This window comes from Falco biarmicus, chromosome 12 (assembly GCF_023638135.1).
Source record: "Falco biarmicus isolate bFalBia1 chromosome 12, bFalBia1.pri, whole genome shotgun sequence".
In the NCBI taxonomy this organism is placed as follows: domain Eukaryota; kingdom Metazoa; phylum Chordata; class Aves; order Falconiformes; family Falconidae; genus Falco; species Falco biarmicus.
In genome coordinates this window covers 33,785,511-33,800,371 of record NC_079299.1, presented here as the reverse complement: position 1 = coordinate 33,800,371, position 14,861 = coordinate 33,785,511, and the positions used below count along the sequence as shown (strand labels likewise).

The 14,861-nt window shown below is 44.4% G+C and overlaps 1 protein-coding gene across 10 annotated transcripts in view; it reads right to left on the bottom strand.

Annotated features, from left to right (window-relative positions):
- Positions 1–483: 483 nt before the first annotated feature.
- Positions 484–14,861, bottom strand: part of LOC130157758 (sodium/potassium/calcium exchanger 3-like) — a 280,298-nt gene continuing 265,920 nt past the window's right edge. For 3 of the 10 annotated variants that reach the window (XM_056357680.1, XM_056357681.1, XM_056357682.1), the window contains 3 exons: positions 13,142–13,273; positions 10,884–11,047; positions 7,578–9,641 (listed from right to left, as the gene is read on the bottom strand). In XM_056357680.1, coding sequence (XP_056213655.1) covers positions 9,168–9,641; positions 10,884–11,047; positions 13,142–13,273 — 770 coding nt within the window. In that variant the 3' untranslated portion in view covers positions 7,578–9,167. Of the gene's footprint in view, positions 9,642–10,883; positions 11,048–13,141; positions 13,274–14,861 lie in introns of all 10 variants that reach the window. The other 7 variants (XR_008825023.1, XR_008825024.1, XR_008825025.1 and 4 more) reach the window with 7 other exon arrangements.

The following is a 14,861-nucleotide window of genomic DNA, read 5'->3' as shown; positions in this document are numbered from 1 at the left end:
AGCGCGGGACCGCGATGCCGTTAACGGCGGCCTGCAGCGCCGAGGGGCGAGGCGCCACTGCGCATGCGCGGCGCCAGGGCTGCAGAACCGACACGTGCCCACCAGGTGGCAGCAGCGACCCACCAGCCCTGCGCTGAGCACTGGCCGGGCGAGTACGGGCCGGGATCTCAGCCCAGTTCACACCGCCCGGCCACGGGAATGCTCGCTGCGGCTGCCCTTTCGCTCTGCCCTTTGCCCACTCGCAGCCCAGCCACTATTACCCCTTGCCTCTGTACCAAAAAGCACCCGCGTGGCTCGAGCAGTTAAATCCTTCGCATCCGACAGCTTTAATAGTCAGGTGGTTCTTTCCGTCCCTGCCCCCACCCCATTACCGAGGGAGAGAACCCATGGCACAAGGCACGCGGGTGGGGGGGCGCTGGATGGTGGGGTCCTATAGATAAGCCCCAGCGATTGCTGTTGTTAAAGGAGAAATTCACACACATGTGGGTACCACTGGGTTTGCTTCAATCACAACTCAGAGCTGGGCCACCACCCCAGTGAGTGGCAGAGAACCAAGCGATACAGCACAGCTTATATACGCTTATCAAATCATTAGTCAACATCTGAAATTTTTAGGAGTTTCCTTTGGTCCTGTCAGTTCTGCAAATCCATTAACTGACTCTGTCACAGGCGATTCATCTCCTCGGTTCCAGGCTCCTCCTCAGATCTTAATCTTCTTTCTCCCTGCTTTAACTCACAGATCTGTAAGTTCTTGGGGGCTTTGGGGAGAAGGAAACTGACACTCTTACTAGGTTTACAGAACTGAGAATCACAGTTTACAGTTACTCAGTGTCTTCTGGTCTCACAGGATGAGACAGAGGTATAATTGATTTCTTCTCTGTATCTCTGGAAAGAGCTTTCCTCGCATCTATGGCAAAAGAAAATAATGCTATTATAGAAGACAGTCATTGCACAAAGCCACATTAAGATCATTTTTCAAGAAGATTTCCTAGAATCCTAGAATATCTTGAGTTGCAAGTGACCCATAAGGATCATCAAGTCCAACTCCATGCTCCTCGCGGCACTACCTGAAACTAAACCATATGACTAAAAGCATCATCCAAATGCTCCCTGAGCTCTTGGACAGGTTTGGTGCCCTGATCAAACGCCCTTTCAGTGGATTTTTCCTAACATCCAACCTGAACTTCCCCTGACACAGATTCATTCCGTTTCCTGCAATCAAGTTTCATAACTGATGTACAATTCAGTAGGAAAAGCTATCTAAAGCAGTATACAGAATCCCATTCATCAACAACTATCTGAACTCGTTTCATGTTAAAAAAAAAAAATACAAACAGGCCCAGGAACCCTCAACACAAGAACCCTTCCATTCAACGTAAGGCACAACAACCACTTACTGTAAGCATCTTCATCTGGCTCTCCACTGCTAGCAGAGTAGCGCTCCAATACTGTCCGGTACACACTGTAGCCGAGCTGCTTATATGTATTTACTGCAACCCAATTTGATACTCTCACAAAGAGATCGACGAAAAATCCACCCTTTCTTTGGAAACATAAACCCCCCAAAACTGCCACAGTAAGGAATAGCAGGTGAATGTACTGCTAAATAACCCATAACTTGTATTCAGACCAAGAGCAGGTCTGATGATGTCATATGCTAATCAAACATCTTTCACGCTGCAGTAACAGATGCACTCCTTTCCCAATGGACAAATCCGGTATAAGCTCAGATTTTATTCTATTTTTGTCACATAACCATTCTTTTATACCAGCCCGTGGGTTCAGAATTATGAACAGAAAGAACAGGGCAAGCTAAGCACTCACACAGGTCTCATATACACGTAGGAAATCTTTTATTTAAAAAAAATATCTAAAAATCCACATTTTCGATTGCATTGGCTTAGGACTGCCTCCTTCAACGTGCGTGGCAGGGGGCAGCTGCAGAACAGGTCACAAAGCTCAGTTGCCTAACACAAGGCAGCCCTTCTCCTCACAAGGCAAATTCTTTGAAAGGTACAATTTCACCAATTACAATGGGGTTGCCCTACCACAGGACATTTCCCTGTGGGCTCATTTGATGCTCAATTAAATTTTCAGCAGGTACAAGCAGCCAAGCCTGACATAGAAAGTAAGCTAAACTACTGTCTACCATACAGAACTGGTTCCAAGGCTGCCTGCAGGAACTGCAAAAAGCCCACGATTACTGAACAAGCACGCTGGAGGCCCTACGGGAAAGTGTTGACGTTCCATGAAACTCTTTTGCTGTCAAGACAAGGACCTTTTTTTATACAGTATCTCTATTGGAATTCAGGCTACATCCTACTCATTCTAGCAAAATAGCTTTCACAGAAACCCTGAGATCTTACACTGCCACACAACATTTTTAGTCTTGTTCTCCAATTACAGGGAATCCTCAGCGAATCAGAACACTATCTTAAAGCAAAATTCTGGGTCTCTTTCATGCAAGTCAAATATCTAAGCCATGTCAGTTGAAAGATTACTTTTAGAAGATTAAAGATAAGCCTGGTACTCGCTTTTCTGAAATTTCTCCCAGTAGTTCCATAAATTTAGCAGCCAAACCCAGCCGTCAAAATTCTGGTGCAACAGCGAGAGCAGTAACACGTCCATGCCGCTTTTCCCCAGCCACAGAGCCTTCCACTTTACCCAGTGCTGCGAACATACAGAACATCAGAGCACTAAGGAGCACCTTGGGAATAATGCACCACACGCAGCTACACGGCTTTACAAAAAACCAAGCAGTCTACAAACAAACATTGCAATGATTGTGGTAAAGGCTTAAGCAGTGATTCTACGCTATTACTCAGTGATTCAGCAGCCACTGTTTCATTTTGATGCAGTATTACAGTTTTTCCTTCGTTAATGTAAATAAATAAATGGATTTCCACAAATTCATTGTTTGAGGCGGGACTTCCAAATGCAAGTTTTAAGCAATTCTCGTGAGTCTTTAACCGAGTGGAATTCACGACTGAAGGAATGGAGGACTAGGAGCCCAAAACTCACTCACCATCCCAGCAATTACTGAAGACTTTTCGTGACTGTGGGGGAATAGAGCTTGGGAAGTTTTGCCAATGTGGCAAGAGAAAGCAAAGGCCCCGGAAACACTGGACGTTTAAGGAAAAATAAAAAATAAAAGCAGGATGGGTGTGTATTCTTCATAGTTCCTCTCCTTTCTACACAGAGCCAAGCTACTGTTAGCTCATTAATGAATATGCAGACTTCCACAGGGCACTCTTATAAACATCAGGCACTGCTAAATAAGCAGCTGATGTGGTTGGTACAGAGAAAACTTCTGTACAGCAAACGCTTTAAGCTTTACTGTTAAACACTTCATTTCCTGGGTCCCCACAAAGACTCTCATTCTGTGCCCACCTTCCCAAACCCCCCAAAAGGGGGAAAAAAAACAATTGGAAAGAACAAACAAACCAACAGTTCTGCTCGGAATGAGCTCTGAAAAACAAGAATGTCCCACAGCAAATAAGCAACTGACATCCAGACCCAGGGCACTCCCTTACAGGACAAGGCAAAACCCACGCCCAGCATTTTCACTTACTGATGATCGGGCAGCATATGAGATCAGTGCTGAGCACGGGCACCTCATTCCGGGAGCACAGAAGCACTCGTACTTACACATTCACCCGCGTAACACCTGGGCGGGCGTTACCGCAGCCGAGCCTCCTTGCCGCGCTTGGAACGCCACACCGAAAACTACTGCCACGAGCCCTATACAACACCCTTAGACACTTGTGGAATAGGAAGACGCTGCGTAACGTTTCTCCTCCCTGGGGAGTATCTGGAGAACACAAAGGCTAAAAAAACCTCCAGCCTTACAGCCCGCCCCCCACCGGCAAGGCGGCGGCCGCGCCACTCACTGTAGCCCATCAGCTCGCCACCGGGCGCCTCCGCCACGATGAAGTACTCGGGCCAGTGGGCCAGGTACTGCCGGTAGAAGGGTTTCCCGCACCGGGGCGCGCAGCTAAGGAGCAAGCTGCTGCCGCCCGCGCTGGGCTCCACGCCTCCTCCCCGGCGGCAGCGGGAAGGATACGGTCTCCGTCAGCGGGTCCAGGTTGCTGTGGGGGCAGAGCGACGCTCACCACGGGCCCGAGCCCCGCCACCGGCCGGGGGAGCCCCGAGCTCCCGCGGGGAGAGGGGGAGCCCCGCGTGCGCCCACAGCCCGAGCATGGCGGAGAGCGGGCGGGGGGGTCGAGGCAGGGGGGAGCGGGCGGGAGGAGGCGGACGGCGCTCACACGGTGTTGAAGCGGAAGAGGTCGTCGCTGGGGAAGGCGCGGAGCACCGTCCTGCTGCAGCTGCTGGCGCCGGCCCGCCGCCCCGGAAGCGCTCCCGCGGCCCGAGAGCCGCTTCCCTCCCGCCCTGGCGGGGAGGCGTCGGCGCGGCGCGGCCCCGCTGGGAGAGCGGCACCCGCGGGCCCCGAGAGCGGCAGGCGGGCAGCTGGGAACGCCGCGCCTGCTGCGGCGGGACTGGGCCGGCAGTGCCGGGGGGGGCTGGGCGCCTGGCTCCGGGGGCAGGTCGCGCATGCGCAGCGCCCAAGGGCGGCCCCGCGGCGAGCCCCGGGAGGCACACACCGGCAGCTGCCTAGACCTGGGTTCCTCTTGGCTTTATCTTACCTTCTGTAAGGGACAGTCTCAGGGCAACTCTTGTAACAAACAGAGTTTTGCGACAAATACAGCCCCCTGCCTGCTTGGGCAGCTTGATTTGGTTCGCTTTCCCTTACACGTGTGCGCAGCCCTTGCTGCCTCTCGAGTGGTGGCAAGAGCCAGGAAAACAGCACAGTACTTTAATTTTTTTTTTTTTTTAATCCGGCTCACGTACCTGCCAGTCCTCACCCAGTTCAGACTTTGTGCACTCTTAATTTTGTGGAATTAAGACAAATGGCCTCTCCCTACTGTGATACAGAATCCTCACCCAGTTTGTGGTGCTGCAGCTCCAGCAGAGAAAGAATGATCTGCTGAACTTAAGGCTTGCCTGGAAGGCTGAGGCTGCAAGGATGACAGCCTTTAAGATGAAAAATAAAAAAAAACATCATGGGGAGATGACAACAAAAAGATTTGATTTCTTACCCTTTTGCAGTCAGTACTTTCTGTGAATTCACAAATAAGCCCCTAATGTAATAGTAACTTTTTGATTAAAGTTCTCTTATTTCTTCTGTTAGTAAGATTTAGGGATTTATTACCTCCAGCTATTTCCATTAGCCTTTCCAGTTACTTCTATATTTCAAAAAGAGGGACTACCTCAACTATAAGCTTTTTCTTGCTTTTCAGCATTTTATAACATGAAACATCTCGCATTGGAGAAGATAGGGTAGCTTATTTTTGCAAGTCCAAATTCCTTCCTAGGTTTACATATCATCTGTTTCCTGGCATTATGAGAAGTGAGAAGTGTTTTGCATGGCACAGTGAATACAATGTTCTAATTTTTAAAAGAAACAATTGCACAAGAATAGACAGCGGAATCACGTTGAGGTGGTTTGGGTGCACGTTTCCCTTTTTGCACTCTTTGCTTTCCTTAGTTTCATGCCTGAAATTCTGAGTTTGCCTCTCTGCTCTACTCCTTCCCTCCCCTAGCAAAGCTGCCATCATATGCAAATAGTGGAATTTTCTTTAGCACCAAAGGTCAGTCTTAATTTCGAAAGAAATGGTTCAGCAGTTCAAGATACCTGCCTGCTGCTTTTACTGCTGTTCAGGTCAAGCACAATAACTAGACTGATAATGTTATTGCATCCTTCCTTTGCAAAGAGTTTAAAGTGGGCCGAGCACGATGAAAGGCTGCAGCATCAGAGTCTAATGATACACAAACCATTCGAGTGTGAACCATTTCTTAAATCCAAACAAACAAACCAGAACACAGCACCCAACATTTCAAATTATCGTTCAGTATTACAATGTATTATGTGCAAAACTCACCTTTTACAAAATGAGATACAAACATGTGCCAGGGGTTTCAGATACATGGCAAACTGATGAAAACACTATAACCTCTGTATGTACAACACACATGCTGCTCATAACATTTTTGTAATCATCTGCCTCACGTTACACTGCTCAAAGCAGGCCTGGGGAGAATCCCATGTCCCTCTAAAAAGACTAGCCCAAATTGACTTAAGTAGGGTCCTATCTTGGACAAATCTATAGAACACATACATTTAATACCATTTTATCTTTGCATATGTAGGATTGCCTTTCACATCTCACCTACTAAGTAACTTAGAACCATGAAATGCTGTAACATTCTTCAGTTCAAGACAAGTTGATGTTGGTGACGTACTATACAAACCAGTTAGTGTTCTCCTTTACCTTACTGATCTATTTAATCTTCTGCTAACACAAACAGTATCTGGAATAAACACTGTCAAATCCCTCCGCAAATCTACAACACTGCTTACATAAAAGTTCCTTACCAACCTCCTCTGCTTATTTCCTGCAAGGAGCCTGAACCAGCAGACATAACATGTTTTAATTGTAAATTAAGTTCTCTACATTCTTTCTCTGCCCCTTCTCTACAACCTTTCCTTCCAATTTCCTCTTCCAACCCCCTAGTTCTGTCTGAAGCAATGCATATAAACAATAATCCAGATAACAGTACATGACATTCAGATAAAGGCATCAAAATTGCCAGTGCCAATGTTACAATCTTCTTACAAGTAACACAAGTTTCACGAGAACTCTCCTGTAACAGGGAAAGAAGAGAACCCACAGAGGCTTTTAATGCAATACTCTAAAACCAGCAAGAGATTTATTCTTGTATATGAAATGTTAAAAATCACATGCATAATTATAGAATACTTTATCGTTAAAAAAATATTTTAAAAAACCCTGACAGTTTACCTGCAACTGCTATAGAATTTCTATTCTTTTTTTAATATATATATAAAACCCATGGTGATTCTCTGTAATTAAAAAAATTAGGAAAGGATGCAATCATCCAAGTAATGATGAGTTAACTGATGCCCTGCATCGGACAGTCTTGTCAAACTCATGCTGGTGAAACTGAGCTCATACCAGCCAGTTTACTTAAATACTTGTCTTAGCATACATATACTTGAATCAAAATGACATTTGGCTATAGGATGAGTGCAAGAAAATACATTTTGCATGCTACAGCAAGAGACCTGCAAAGGGCCACGGTATAATATGCTTCAAAAGAGTCTGTGATACAAAAAAATTCAGCCTCATGGGCTGTTGACTCAAACACACTGGGTGGAACACTGTATAACTGGCCATATGCACGGTTTACATGGGGTATTGTATGCAATGCGTGTGTTTAACCAGGTGTTTATGGTTTAAGACTTGTTTTAACTCTTAAGGCAGGCAGCCAACAAAGACGTTTTCAACAGTTAACAAGGAACAGAAATTAAACGAGTGGCTGGTTTAAGAAGCTGACTCATCATTGTTTTGAAAAATGGCACCATATGGATTGCTGTTAATGCGCTTGTAGACAAAGTGAAAGACCTGGGGTTGTGGACGGCTGTGCAACTCTGCCTTAATTTTCTGAGGGTAGGTATCTTCTGTCAGTTGCTGCCAGGTGTCATCAACAAAAAGAAACAGGCTATATTCTTCTGGATTGTCCACTCTAAACTTTTCAGCACAAAGCTGACATACATCTTCGGTAGTGATATAGGGTCTTACTAGTAAGGTCTTTCCTGTACATCCACTGTTAACTTCCTGGAATGCAACACGAAGGTAGTTCTGTAGAATGAGAAAACAGACATCAGAAACAAAACCCAAACACCTCACGCTCTGAAAACTGAAAGCTCAGCAACAAACAGCAAGCCTCTCTATGTTCTAGTTGTGAAACACACACCAGTGATTCCTGTACATTACGGCCACCTTGCGAATTGATGATGGTGGTAAGACTGTGGCAGGCACAACAAGTTCATAAGCTGACATCCTCCTTTCCTTGGCTTACATTCTAACCCTGCAATTACAAATGAACAGATACAGTCTTAAAGCCACATTGAAAACACCAGTGGTTTTAATGGGACTTGGTGTTTGGCTTTACTAGGAAACTAAATGCTGTGAAGCAAAATAAAACCTCGAAGGCAGCACGCCCAAGAGATGCTGCTGCAACTGCTGGGTCAATACTATAGAAGAGATGCTTCACCCAGTATGTTTGTCAGAAGGAAAAAAAAAACCAAACCAACCCTCTGCCAGCAACATACAAGGGTGTTGATCCAGAGGTTGCTGCACGATAAACCATTCAACACTCTTAATGCTGCAGCATGCAAACGGCAATCCATTTTCATGCAGGACATTTTCATCATGTTAACCGATGGCAATTTGGTGTCTGAGCCTGATGCAACCAAGTTTCATGTAACAGCTTTTTTTTTTTTTCCTCCAAAAAATAAAAAGGCTTAGAAGGAGGTAGAAGGAAAATTTACTCTGCAACATTAAAGTAACTCCACATGATCATGAGGTAAAAGCTGGATTTTTTTTTTCTGCTGAAATTCACACGTGTACAACTGATAACATAGATGAATTCTAAACATGCCCTACAAGGAAACATAATTATACCTTTCAAAAAGTAAAATAAAAACTAACTGGAAAAAAAACCCCAACCACAAAACACTTTTGGACACATGAACAAAGCAGCCTGCCATCATGTGCTTTTTTAAAAATAAATTAACTGCAATCAGAAACTAAGAGCAGTAAAATGAAAGGAGATGGAAAAATGACAGTAAGAATGACCTGTTTGTTTATTGAGCTGGTACTTATGTTTGTAAGCTGAATAAATTAAGCATGCTAAATCACAATGGCAAAAATTTATGTTTCATAAGAACAAGCTGTTAAAAGCTAGGACTGAGAAGAATGCTCATATGACTTCAGTTCCAAAGAGCACTCTCGGTTTTTAATAAACTTCTGATAGCTTGCAGACTGAAACACTGGAACTTTGCAACAGCTTTTAAACCATTAGGACTGACCTGAACTAATCCATTTTTGTTACCTGGTGTGAAGAAATAAATAAAAATAAAATAAAATCAGCCCTAAATAAGGCAAAGGACACTACAGTTTTAATTTCTAATGCAGTTAACACACAGAAGACTTGTTTTTCAGTGCTTCTAGACGGACAGGATTGCTTCAAGGAGAGGCTGAGGTTTGTGCAAGTGCCTGTAACTCATATACTAAGTATCAAAATTATGCAGTATCAGAAAGTTGTATTTCATCATCATCAAAATATGGGATTTTTTGCTTTTCCATCCTTTTGAGGGAGGGAGGATGAAGGCCTTTCCAGGACCCAAAAGCTGGTGCTAAGGCTGTGAGACAGCATCGCAGACGTGCAGCAATCACATCCTGGTTCAATGTGGGAAAGATAAGTTGAGCTGAAGCTGTTACACGTTTGTTGTAGGGAAGGCGCTTTGTTTCAGGACTGCAGATGTGGAGAAAGGAGATGGAAAACTGGCATTCTGGGAAGGCAGCAAAATACTTGAATTTGTGCCAAGCATAGCCTGGAAGTGGAGCGATTTTACTGGTTTGAGGCTCTCTTTGAAAGAGACAACAAAAGGAGCAGCCCTGGACACACCTGGTGCCAGCTCTTCCTGTGCTCCCCTGCATCTTCCAACATCCAGCATGGCATCCAGCTCTACAGTTAGCTTGGCTGAAGTTCAGTTGCTGAGGAAGAGAATGTGAAACTGAATACAAGATCCTGCTGAAAAAAATCTTCTGTTATTTAGTCATCCAACAGAAATACAAGGGTGATGAATTTTCCTATTAAGTGTAATGTTTTGCTCGAAAAGAACAAAGCCTCAAGCTACTTGAATGTGACATCTAACTACTTGTACAAGTAAGCAGAATATAAAATGGATCCCAGTAAGATGGACTAGCTTTGTGCACTGGCCATAGTTTCGAATTTCTGTTCATCAGCTCTCCTCTTCCTAAGAGAAGCAAATTGTGGGAGACTGGTGCTTTTCCCAGCTCCTTCCTGTTCAGTGATGTGCTGTGGTTGTTTGCATGCACGCTGATAAAGCAGAAGGAGCCACAACTGAAAGGTTTAATTACCTCCTGGTGACCCCATACCTTCATTTATCAAGCTCTTAGCTACATCGTATCTAATTGACAGTTGACGTTAGCCTCTCCAGCAACGTTGCACTGTGACATGAACTGTAAACAACCGTACACAAAGGAGTAAATCCTTTCTTCTTGATTCCAACATCCTCCTTGCTTCAGTTTGCAAAACTGATGCATCTGAACAGACAACAGCATGTTTATCTATGTAACAATCTTTTCCTATATGAAAGGCATGCAGACCTGGTTTTAAAAGATGAAGTAATCCCGACTGTTTTGTTATTCTTCAGTTGAAGTTACTGCCCCACTCTGAAAGGGCAGTAACAAATGGGAGGTGGGGAGAAAAAAAAACAAACAAACACAAAGCAAACATGAAGTCATCCACAGTATAGAATTCTACTCCTTGCTTAAACTTTAAAATTGTAAGCTTTTCTCCCAAGTCTCCTCTCTATTACCTGCGGTAAGCCACCGATCATTACTGGGGAGTTGTGCCGGTTTATACCACTGGAAATCTGCCATTGTTCTTTTTAACAGCAAAGCATACAAAGAAGCCAAATCTGAAATACGATTCACTCTGTCCTTGCTCTGCACGACTTAAATACAAAGTACAGTGGGAAAGCTCCATTTTTTAGTGTTTCCTTTATACCATCATTACCACACATAATCACACTCTGTTATGAAGTGCAAAGACTTTGAAACAGAGTCAAATTTGCCAGCCATATTCTCAGCAGTGCTTCACACACTTGTGGCCCCAAGGAAATCATTATGAATCATACTTCTCAAATGGAGATTTCCAACAAAACAATCATCCCCTGGGTGGTTTTTTTTCCCTTCAGCCCTAAGCTCTACCTGAAAATCATCAACTGAAGGTATTGTTCTGTTAGTTGTCCTCCTCTTGTGCCATTGCCGGAGAGTATCTCTAGCTTCTGAACTCAGCAGTTGGGCAGCCTGTTCTTCCTGGAAGTTCTTGATAAGCGAAAGTGCGCCATAAGCACTTGTCAAGTAATAGCCTCCTGTGAAGGACAGCAAGGGAAGAACTTCTCAGAGTGGTCACAAACACCATGCCAGTTCCAACTGGTCACAGTCAAAAGTACAAACGATTATATATATTTTTTTTAATAAATATACACACACATATATGAAAGTCCCTGCATTCTATGGCCAAAATATTTATACATAAAGAAAAACAGCTTACTGGCCTGCAAAATACTGGACGGTGTGTTCTCAGCTGCTAAGAGACATGCAGTGGTTGCCTGGGCTCCATATTATCAAAGTGGTGCAACAGTATCTAACTCTGGGTCCGCTAGTGCTGGGGGTGGCCGTTTATTTAAATGACCAGTGTCATTGCTTTACTCCTGAGTGTTTTTACAAAGTTGGAACATGAGTTTTCTTCTGAACAATTTCCAAACAGTGATTTATTCTCTTCATGACCTTCAAGTGGGGATCAAATAAAAACAGCTGTTCTAACGACATAAAAGACAATCTACACTGTTCAGGAACTTAAAAGCAACTCCCTTGGTGGCAACAAAGCAATGACCGAGTGTGTGCGATTTGTACCTGGAAGCATCCCAAAGGTTTTGCTTTTGTTTTTAAAAGGCAGACTGTGTTTGTTCACCTATGTCCAACTAGTTCAGGAGGCAGTGTCTACAGCTCTCCAGACTTCACCTTTATTACATGAGTGGAGAACAAATTACAGCCACAACAGAGTTGCCGATGTACAAAAGGAGCTGCAGGTCACAAAGGAAAAGGAGCCTCAACAGGAGGCAACAGTCCTCAGCAACCAGGAGAAACAAAAGACAGGCTATCATTTATTTCTCTTGCTCTTTAAGTAAACTACTTGAGTGGGAGCGTTCAATTAAGAGGCAGCACAGTCTATTTGTGAGGTCATTCAGAGACACATTCTATGCTCACAGTAGTGTTTTCTGTATTACCAAGAGCATCCTCTCGCTTTCAGCTCTGCAACAAGTTCAATAGGTAGAAGACACGCAAGACCCACGAGACAAATTGGACAATACATTACATTTGAACCGCACAACCCCAAAGCACTAAACAATTTTTCCTGCACCGTACAGTTTAGCTAGTGCCACAGAGAGGGCCAGCCAAGAGATGAACAGCTGTTTCTATATTAAAACCAACACGACTTAACAGTCCAGTAAGTATTTCTGTCTTTCAAGCATGTTAATGATCTCCAGCTTCACATCTCAAGTATTTTCTGTCCTAAGATTCCTGAACGATGCACTCTGCACACAAAGCAGGGAACAGACTAGTACTGAACCGGAGAAAACCTGGCACAGTTCTGTCATGCATATCGGCATGTAAAAGGATACAGCAATTTCAGCATCCCAAGAGATAGCAGAAATGGGACATATACACATATACCTAAAACTCACAGCTGAGCTTGGTCACAAAAACCTTTAAAATTTCCTCATAAACCAACAGATTCTGGGGCCTATCAAAAGCTTGCAGAATACATCTTTGTTAAAACCACCACGGTGAAAACAGAAAGGAGGAAGATTTCCTTGTCTCTAGCAGACTTCAGCCATCGTTCAAGAGCGCCTTAAGAAACATATTCCTAGGCCTCATAAAAATACTCTGAGAAGTATTGGACATAAGCCAGGATCATTAAGGGGGGCAACATTCTCAAAAGCACTTTCCCCAGAGGGGCAGAGAATTCCCCCAGAAGTTTTTACAAAGCACCTAACCTGGGTCCCATTCCAGGTCTCACAACTCAATTGGATGCTGCAGACCCATACATACTCTCATCTCAGGACATTTTCAAGCACAGAAGGATAACCACATTTGGCACCTGCACAGCATATGGTTGCTTGCTAAGTCATGATGCCTCCTCCTTCTTGGCTGAAAACAACATACTCCCTTCTAAAGGCAGTATATACATCAGTAGATTCCCAGGTCACTTGGGGCTGTAACTCTGCAAGCTAACCAGCCTTCTCTTATTTTAAGGTGGAAATAATTACGAGGTTCTCTTGTTACACTACTGACATTGCCGACTATAGGACTCCATCAAAAGGGTTTCTACTTAAACGAGGTGAGGAAGAATCCCCCTTCCCCAGCCCTCCACTCAGTTCTAATAGAAATAAGTTGATTACCTTCTCCATGCAGCAAAGATGGGTCCAGCAATTCCATCATGTACTCAATTTCAGTATCCAGCTCCAGCATATCACACTGGGCCAGCACATATGTCAACACAGGCAAGAAGTCATCAGCTCCATACAGCCTCCCTGGGTGAAAGAGAACACAGGCAGTGATAGACAAATCACACCCTTTTACCAGTTTCAGTGTTTGAAAGGAAATCATTATTTTGCTGCCTTTACCGACCAGTACGTTTGTATTACTCTAGAGCCTCTTGTTACAGATGTGCAGCAAAGAGAACATCATCTGACACTTGGTGGGCAGCGTCCAGCTTCATCCTGTACTTCTAACGAGCACAAATCGGATGATGCAGACCTTGAGGCACACAAGGGAATTTAAAGACTGGGCTCACCTTGGCGTCAGCTCAACTGGTGAGCTCACAAAAGCCAGCCATGCCAGTCTGGCCTGACCTCCACCCGCACTTCTGTCACTGGCTAAGAGATAATCAATGGGCATTTTCTTTATACATGCACAGACGATGTCCCCTTTCTGGAAGGATCCAGCCACAAGTACCAGTTTCTGAGTCTGAAACCCAGCAGAAAAGCCTGCATATAAAAGCCTATTAGATTTTACAGGAAAACTCTGCACATTTCCTTGACAGAGCATGGTTAAAAACACCAGTGAGCAAAGCCTCACATAATTCCCAACTAGCTGGTGAAGCATCATCGGTAATGGCAGCACGCAAGTTAACACACAGAGGCTCTGCTGTACCTAGGTCTGTAGGTGTTCCTTTCGCTTTTATTGCATTTAAACTTTCTCTTTAGAAAATGCTATGCGGCTAGATCTCTGGGTCCGGCCAAACTGTGCTCATTGCAGAAGTGGTGTGATGGTCACTTGAAACATCAAGATCGGGAGCCAATTTAAACTGTGGTGAAACTCCAGAGGACTGAAGGGGTGATTATTGAATGTCAGACCAGCTACGGCATACCCTCCAGGTATTACACTATTATCTATCTGGCTGAGACTGCAGGACAAAGCAGGTACCAGAAACAGGTGCTGGCTTGATGCCATGTTTTAAAACTTTACGTGACAAAGCAAGACAACCCAAGGAGCATTTGCTGCATCTTAGCCCAAGCCTCTCAGTATTTTTCTTTTGCTGCATCTTAGCCCAAGCCTCTCAGTATTTTTCTTTTGCATGTTTGGAAATACCTTACTCAATGTGATAATACAGTATGGAGAAAAAAAGTTTACAGCGCTTTGGGCAAAGATTCCTAGATCCATTGTAAAATGCAGGATTTTGCACAGAAATAAGCCAGGTCTAAGCTCCTTGCCAAAGTGCCTGGGGGTCTTTTACAGCCACAAGCTTTCACCATTCACCTCACATCTCAAAAGAAAGCAAGCATCCTGATCAGCACAGGGCCCAGCTACAGATTCAGCGCTCGAATGAAAGCTGCCAACCACCTGCAGCAGCTTGTACTTGCTTAGGGGAAAACAATCTCCCACTACCACCAGCATTGCTTCACCTTAGCTTAGGACCTACCACAACAGTGCATGGTAAGACATCAGGCAACAAAGTTGCACCTATGAATTCATGCCATCCCGCACAGCATTTTAATTGTGCCACTGACTAATCAAGCAGGTCTTAACTGGTCTGTGGTTCCATTTCACCATCTAGGTTCAAGGTCACTTTTGGACTCTTGCTACAGTGTAGAAATAGATGTTATTTCTCTTGTGAAA